The 8,741-nt window shown below is 39.3% G+C and overlaps 1 protein-coding gene across 1 annotated transcript in view; it reads left to right on the top strand.

The window, feature by feature from the left end:
* LOC104280631 (NADPH oxidase 3-like) overlaps positions 1-8,741 on the top strand; it is a 39,448-nt gene that overhangs the window by 28,037 nt on the left and 2,670 nt on the right. Inside the window, 1 exon segment of the mRNA XM_009878338.1 lies at positions 5,895-6,041. Within this exon segment, the coding sequence (XP_009876640.1) occupies positions 5,895-6,041 (147 nt within the window).

An 8,741-nucleotide genomic window follows, 5' to 3' on the forward strand; every position in this document is an offset into this window, starting at 1 on the left:
AAACTGGCATCTTAATGACAAGCTGCCACTGAAAAAGCATCTGGGATTTTAGTAACTGAGGAGTTGAGGACAGGTTCAAATTGCCAAGGGGGATCTTTGAGGCAGAAAAAGCACTGAGAAGGGAGGGAAATAAAAATTTAAATATGTGCAAGATGTGAAAAGAAGTGTATTTGCAAACACTACGATTGTAGCAGCATGATCTTTTCCACTGGAAAGAGAGCTATATATATCTATATACATGTGTTAAATGTAGATTATGTATATCCTATATGTACAAAAGTAAAATTGTTACTATTGTTATTGCTGTTATCTTACAGGCAAAAGAACTGAATTTAACTATGCATTGAGAGAATAGTGTACTTCAGGGTGTTTACCCATAGCTTAGGGAGAATCTTGGGTAAATGTGCCTGCAGCGATAAATGCCATAGTTTTCTGCTATAGAGTTCAGTTTCTCTGAATTCCTGTGAAATATAAAAGTATCATGATTTCTGTATGTTCTTCCTCTGTATCTTGGCTTCCTTACTGGTGCAGTGGGAATAGTGATGCTTATTTTTCACAGGTGTTATGAGGCTAAACTTCATCGGTGCTTGTAAAATATTTTGAAAGTTTGGATGAAAGGTCCTGGGGTAGTTCACAGCATTACTTAAAGAATTTAGCAGTTCTCTTAGCAAAAATGATTAATCTCAGGGTAGCTCTGCTTTTTTTTTTCCATTGGTTAAAAGCTTCCACTTGTGGTATAATTACAAATAATTTAATCTTCCTCAAAGTATTCAGCACTCTCTTTCTGCCATGATGAGTACCATAGAAATGTCTATTAAGGAAATAAATAAGAGGTTTTTCTTTTTTTAACAACTTCATTTTGATTTGAGTACAGCTATCATTACGCTTATTGAACTAATATTTCTTAGTGTTGCCCACATACGGCTGAGATATAAATACTCATAACTTCCATAATGTCTGCAGCTGTATAATTTAAAAAACCCAGCAAATCAAAAGGAGTACATATTTATCTAATTGATTCTTCACAATTAAATAGCCTTAGAGCCTTCATTTCCCTATCATTTTTTTGCCAGGAAAAAGGGCACTGCTACTAGTTATGGCTGGAAAGTTTCTACTGGCTTTAGTTATGCATAAAATGATCTTTTTTTCACAATAGTGGTCTCATTTTTCAGATCAATTGCTGCTGAAATTGATAAAATTGTTCTGATCCATCAGATGCTAATATTAGCAAAGATTCACTTTTTCTTTTACCCTATATAAGAACATAAAAAAGGTCCTACTGAGTGTCGCTAGAGATTCACCTAGCCTAATATCCTGCCTCCAATAGTGGCTCTTCATGAACACCTAGGGAAAAGTATACATGCCAGAAAATCATATAGTGATAAGTCTTTAGTAGATGCTTTCTCACCCTTGAGCCACTTGTAGTCCAGTAATATCCAGATACAAGAGCTGCAGCTCTGTGCTTAATATCCCTTTGTAGATTTCTCTTCCTTGACTTTGTCTAATTGCTTTTTTGCACCTTACCTGTACTGGCCAATTAATTAGGTTAAAATCCCTGATCTTTTTTGGCAGGCTACAGTGGTATGGTATAATCAGGAGTAGGAAGAACTAGGGGTTTGCAGAGAGATGCCTAGCTGCAGTGTAAGAGGGTTTTGGAGGGACTGGTCATGGCAAAGAGGGACCAGCAAGAGTCAGGGATGAAGATGCCTCCCCCGGCACTCCCTGCTTCATCACCTTTTACACCCCTTTGGTGAAAAGCTGGCTTTGGCCAGAGCTGCTGCTCCACCTCTGTTGTCAGGGAGCAGTGAGAAACAGAGGGATAGTCATCAGCAGGTAATTATTAATGCCTTTGCACATGAGGGAAGCTGATTTACAAAGCATGTTCTTTCACCTTAGAGGAAAGAGGTATTGGAGCTCTTGCTCTTGTCTGTTGTACAAAATTCAGGATGTGGAAGACTGAATGATAAATATGCACGCATTGCAAGGGAGCAGAGTATTACAGAAATAAGCGACTACTCAAACCCCTGCCTTACAGATCTGATTAATAGCAATACTGTATCTAACTCAATTTGCAAAAAGAGCACTTGGAAAATTTAACACGGTTTACTTGGGCAAGCCATCAAGCTGATGAATGTAGTTGATGGGGGTAGGGTGGGTGGAGACTAATGAAACATAAATGTAAACCAGATTTTTAAGGGTCCTAAATAATTGCAGCCAGTTAATAGTATGTGGCTTACAAGAAAAAAAAAAAAGCAGGATTCAGAATAATTGTTTAATTACAGAAATGCACTGATGCTGGCTTTGTTCCACAGTTTTAATAAGGATTAATTTTATTGTGCATTTATTGTATTTTAATTATATATGTAATATGTTGTGCTATGCTATGGGCAGTAAGTGTAAAGAAAGGAAGACTTCTTTGTAAACACCATTTATTTATTTTAACATATTATACTAGAAATCCTCTCTAATCTAAGAGAAACAGAGACCTTTTACCTACAGGCCATCCTTCCTCACTACCTCTTTTCTTTCTAAGATTATAATCATGGCCAAAAATACTTCTTATAATGACAGTCTGTCTTTATTACTAAAGCTCTCCACCTCTAACATGTGAAAACTAGAGGCAGTGCAATGGGTACTACTTCAGCAGAACCACACCAAGGATGAGCTTAAAAAATTTCTGCAGCTTCAGAAAGCTACATCTTTTCTCTAGAGGACTGTGCCAGCGGCAGCTTGACCCAATCAGGTTGGACTGGGTGTTGCTGTGACAGCTAGGTCTGCAACCAGGTAAAAGCCCTCCTTCAAGCTCCATAGCCTGATATTCTGGAAACCGGTCGCCCATTTTGAAGATCACACCGTCTCAATTCATTGGCTAGCTTTTCTTGCTCCTTCCCTCAATGTGCTTGGCTTCCAGTCCTGCCCACATGCTCCCAGTTGCTACCCTGTGAACATTTATCCTTCATTTAGAAGCACATGCCTCCTCTCCACACACGTGTACTAAATATACACTTTCATAAAATGAACTGCTGAAAAGACTTGAGAAATAAGATGATCAAGTAGAGGCTGGGGGAAGAAATTTCTCACTGCAAATCAACAGCCACAGTGTGATACAGACTGACAGAACTCAGTGGGCTGATTTTTGAGGTGCTGAGGATGTGAAACAAGCAGGGACCCAGGATTCAGGCACACACATACACACACAAAAAAAAAACCTACATAAAAGTTAAGGCTCTAAACCTCACCTAGTTTCAGTAATTTAAAATAATGCTGTTGTGGTGAAAAAAAATGAAATGCTATAAAATCAGTAGGCTTGCTTTTTTCTTATAACTTATGCCAGTGTAAATCAGCAGCAACCCCCCTGTAAAGCAATGAGGTTATATTTAAGGCAAAACATTGAAACAGACGGGGAAAAAGCAAGCAGCCAAGATGGCTGGTACTAAAGTTCTGCAGACAGTCCTATTCCTGGGCTGTAAAAATACCCTACTTAACCCTGAATGCTTTATCTCTGTTTCCTGGGATCATACTTCATTTATATTTCTTACAGAAATCACAGATGGTACCTTACAGTACACTCAGATCTAGGAAACATCTCGAATTACTCTTAGTTTCTTTCACCAAATCTCTAGTGAAGTATGGCTTTACCACATTTTTCTCCCACCACCTTACCAGAAGTCTAACAACCTAGAATATTAAATCTTCAGGAAATCTCTTTATAGTTTTCTGATTTCTTCTCTGATTTTTTCACATCAGAAGGGTCTAATAAGCATCTTTATCTCATTGATCCTGTGAGAAAGGGCTACAATTTCCAAATCAGAGCTCCCACAATGATTGCCTTGGGGACAGACCTTACAGATTACGTTTGATATCGAGGTATAATAAAAGACAGAGGGGTTGGTGAGTACAAGGAGAGATGGGCTGGAGGAAATTAAGGGATTTTACAACAAAATAAAAATCACAGGCACAATAAAACAAGTCCCGATTAATTCTTTGCTGCAAGCTTATACATTGTCCTCTGTGCTGTTCCTTTTTCACCTGAAATTGTGTATTTTTAGGCTTCCCCCATGTTGTGAATTATTTCTTTGGAGGCACTATAAAAAAAATTACATTCAAAATTACATTGCCCACAGCGGCCCATTCAAGGTCTGGCACCCTCTACTCAAAAGTAATGATGGATTTTGTGGCAAGAGCTACAGAATTCGAGCTATGAGATTTGCAGTCAGATTTGTCTTATAGTTGCGGTTCAGTCAGGGTAGTGCTGGAGCAGGTGCCCAGGGAACTCCAGCCGTTCATCCCCTGGGTAGTGCAGGAACTCTTAGTCTGATCATCTGCACAGCTGGACTAGCTCGAGGCAAGAGACTGAGCTGACACCGGGAGACGGGCTGTATTCCCAGTCCCCTTCGCAGCACAGCACTGGCGAAGGAGATTTCCAGGTGGGAAATTCTGACTATCCTGAAGACTCCCTAAGGTAGCTCCTGCTCGGCTTAGGACAACTGTCTCGGTGTGTTGAGTAGGATCCTGAGAGGGGAATCTCACCAGTCCTGAGGCTCTGCAGGCAGCTGCTGCTACAAAACTCATTAACTTGTACACAGATACGATCTTTGCAAATGGTCAGCAGAAACCGTTCCTGTCAAAGTGGTCACACAGAAGAGTTTTTTATGCATAATTAATTACTTAGAAGATGCTTTGTACATAGTTAAGACAATAGATCACAGTAGATCACAAGAGATCATGCACATGCTGGAGTCACCACAATGGTCCCTGGGCCAGCTGTCTATAAGAAATGTGCAAAAAAACCGTTTTGGGGCATCTCACCTGATTCAGCTGAAGATGTCACAGCAAGGGACTCTCGAAATAGAAACTCTCATCAGCATATGGACAGTGACTAACCATCTTGTTCGAAAGATTTTACTCCCTATGCAAGCATTATCCTATGCCAAGATCCTAATAAATTAGATTTTAATTTTTTTAAAAAAAACCCTCTACTCTGTTTGTGACTGACTGCAGTAGAGGAGGAATAGACAGAAGTAAGCCATAAGAATGATTAAAGGATTGAAAATTAGCCTCTCAGTGACACATCCCAGGAATGTTTGGTCTACCATAGACAGGATTGTAGGATGACTTGATCCCAGCCTCAGATTTTGACCTGGAGAGCAAAACTTTAATAACAGGCTTTCCAATCCTATCGACAACTAAAACAAGATCCAATATATGGAAGATGAAGCCTGAGAAATGTGGATGAGAAAAACAGCAAATTTTTCACAGAGAGGAGCCTTTTGACCAATAGAAAACCTATCATGGGATAGTGGTTCATTTTATCCCTTTGGTAACTCTAAAATTACAGTTTTGTGTTCCTCCAGAAATTATATGCTCCAATTTAAACAAGAAATACATTAAAAAAGAAGTGCAGACATTCTGCAGCCTGTTTTATACAGGGTATCTGACTTCAAGAGCATAATTCTATCTTCTGACCACATTAACTGTTAACCTTTGGCTTAAGACCTTGAGAAACAGGAGTTCCTTGCTTCAGTGCTGAATAAAATTGAAATTCCATTTTAAACATAATTGAAAATAAATCAAAAATTTCAAAAATTAATCAAGTTATTTGCAAGAAATGCAGGGTTAGGTATTATAAGTCAAAGCTGGGATGAACTGGTGGGGGAGATGGGGAACTTGTACATTGCCTATCTTCACTAGCACATCAAGATATGCACTCAATGTTTAAGATGAAAACGAAATTTTTAAAAGATAGGAAATACATCATCAAAATGATGTGTAATTATGTTTAAACTTACAGTGGAGAAGAGTCACACACTATGTGGTTAATGAGTTGAGCCAATCATTAGGAAGTTCTATTGAAAGCTTGCTTCTTGTTAAATCTCTTTACTTTTATCTGACAGGTTTATTTTTACTGGATTTGTCGAGACCCATCAGCATTTGAGTGGTTTGCTGATCTTCTGTTCCATTTGGAAACAAAAATGGCTGAAAAAGGGAAAAATGATTTTCTAAGTTATCACATATTTCTTACTGGCTGGGATGAAAGTCAGGTAATAAAGAAACTCTTGTGAGTCTGAGTTAATGTACCTTGCTTTTCCAGTATGGTAACATATGGAACAAGAACAGCTGAATAAATGATGGATGACGCAGAGACACAAAGAACTGTAAATATAAAGAAATCAAACCGTCTGTTTCCATCTCCCATTTAGGAAAACAGATATGGAGACTTTAAGTCAGTATTCCTCCCAGTCCTGTATCTTGTCTTGGGCAGTGTTGATTACCAGGTGCCTCACAGAAAGTGCAGAGCTTCATGAGCTTGCAAAGGGATATTTTGTCCACGTATTTAGAACAGTCTTTAAATAGATTCTGGCATTTTTGTACTGAAACATGGAGGGCTGTATAAAAAGTGTTGCCTTTGTTTACCTTATTATTTTACTATAATTTTTGTTGTTCACATATATGGCCAGTGTACTTTTGAAACCTGCTGCCCTTAGAACATTTTGGCAACAAACTCTATGGTCTAATTCATGTTGTTTAAGAAGACGTTTTCTCTCACTGTTTTAAATTTGTCATCTCATCATCACTTCATTGGATCATCCCACCTCAGGGCACTTAATTTTTAGACTGGGTCAATTTTATTCTTCTTTAGTCTTCACCTAGATCCAAACGAGTTGATTTTCTCTTTTGTTTTTTAATGGATCACTCAGATCACACTATGAACAGTTAGGCACGTGCCAGAAAAACTCTCATAGGAAAGTCTTTGCTGTACTGTTTTATTTCCTCCTATCTCTGTTGAATTAAGGACTGTCTAGTAGGGATTGAAAAAAACAAAACTGATTTCATAGAGCTTTTCCCTTCCTGCCTCTACTGCCACAAAAACTCATTGTTTCTGCTTTCCTTAAGGTTTCCATCAAGTAATGAGTTATATGCATAAACCTGTATTCAGAAAAATCTACTCCCATTGTGAAGTATATAGCAGTTATAGAAACTACTATTCTGCATTAGCAATATCACAGTGTATTACCTAAAATGTGCTTTGAAAGAAGCCACTGAGGAACCTAACAAAACACAGAGCTGCCCTTATCTCTCAGCAGTCATCATGCCTCTTCACTCTTGGGCAAACATCAGGCCAGAAATCTGGTAGGGAGACAACTACTCTTGCTGAGATGTCTGACTCTCCTCACTTGTGTGACCTGCACTTTTCTGAAGTGCCTCTTTCTCTTCTTGAAGTCCCATCGCCGAGTCTTCTGTCCGCACTGCTTTGTTATCCCATGCTGCAGGTTAGGTGACGCAGAAGCATCCCTGAAGCTGTGCTGCCTCCCTGCCTACACTAATACTGCTCTTGCTCCTGGATCCCCCCAGCATCCCACCTCTAAAAGGCTATGAGGGGAAGAGGAATGCTTTCCAGTGGCTGCTGACTCTGCTCTGATCAAGCCCAGGGAACTGTGCTGGGTAATAGCTCCACCTTCTTCAGACATCCATAAATCTCCTTCATCTTATAGTAAATTCCAGTTTGTCATTCCTCAAAATTTGAGCTTCCAGTAACATTTGGACGACATTTTACTTTCCTTCTTCCTTAACAAACCACAAAAACGACATTCTGTTCTTGTCTCACCATATAGATGAGCAGTAGTTGGGTGAAGCTGAACCCAAGTAGGATGGGCAATTTATACCTCCTAGTGCACCCTCCACTACTGGCAGGCATTTAGTCCTCAGACATAATGTTTGTTCAATGCTTCGAGCTCTTTCCAGATTCCATGTTGGCAACAGATGGTCAAACAGATATGGCACATGTCTGCCTCTGCTTGGACAAGAAATCATGTTTCAGCCTACTGCTCTTTGTAATGCCCCTGAGATTCCCAGGCAACTTCAATGCTGTGAGCTATAGCAAGGGCTAACACCAAAAATTCTGGAAAAGCTCCACTTCATGTGAACAGAAATAGCCCATCTGCTCAGTGGCACAATTTTGTTGTAAATAATTAAAAAATCCTGCAGTTCCCCATCTCCCACTCTCACCAAACACTTTAAGCTCTTGCTTAGACTATTCCAAGTCCTCTGTGACATTGGCCCAAACTAATAAGGACCTTTTAGAAAACTTCTTGTGACAACTGTGCTTGACCAGAATAATTGAGTTATTATGCAACATGGAAAACTCATTAGTATGAGAAATATACAATACTCCCAGAAAATTGGTCTGAATTTCAGCACCCACTTCTGCAAGAGATTACAGTGTTGCCTAGTTCATGTTATGGCCTGAACTAAATGGAAAGACCAGTTTTCAGCTTAGCTTTCCTCTAGTAATTTCTTGACACTGATAGGGTTATAATAATAGTCTGTAGTCTGCATAACAGTCTGTAGTGAAAACAAGTATATTTCTTCTACAAAATAACAGCACAGTTAGGAGAGATGGTGTTTTTGTTTTTCAATGCATCTGGGAAGTACTCAGCATGGTAATGGCCATAGCATAGGAGCTGAGAGACAGTAAAATGCCCATGAAAATCAGGACTTGTTTTCTTGGCACTGAGAGCTGTGCAGTTTGTCTAGTTTAGGCGGATCCACTTTCTGCACCTGCCTCCAACTGAGAAGAGACAAAACACTTAAGGTTTTACCCCTGTCAAGCTGCTACATCCATTGTCTCCTGCATAAGCAGCAGAATGCTCTGAACTTACTTAAGGTTCAGGTAATTACTAATATTTATTGTCTAAGTTTGTTATAGTCCTCTCCTCTCTCCTCTCCTCTCTCCTCTCCTC

Source organism: Apaloderma vittatum, unplaced genomic scaffold (genome assembly GCF_000703405.1).
Source record: "Apaloderma vittatum isolate BGI_N311 unplaced genomic scaffold, ASM70340v1 scaffold1211, whole genome shotgun sequence".
NCBI lineage: Eukaryota > Metazoa > Chordata > Aves > Trogoniformes > Trogonidae > Apaloderma > Apaloderma vittatum.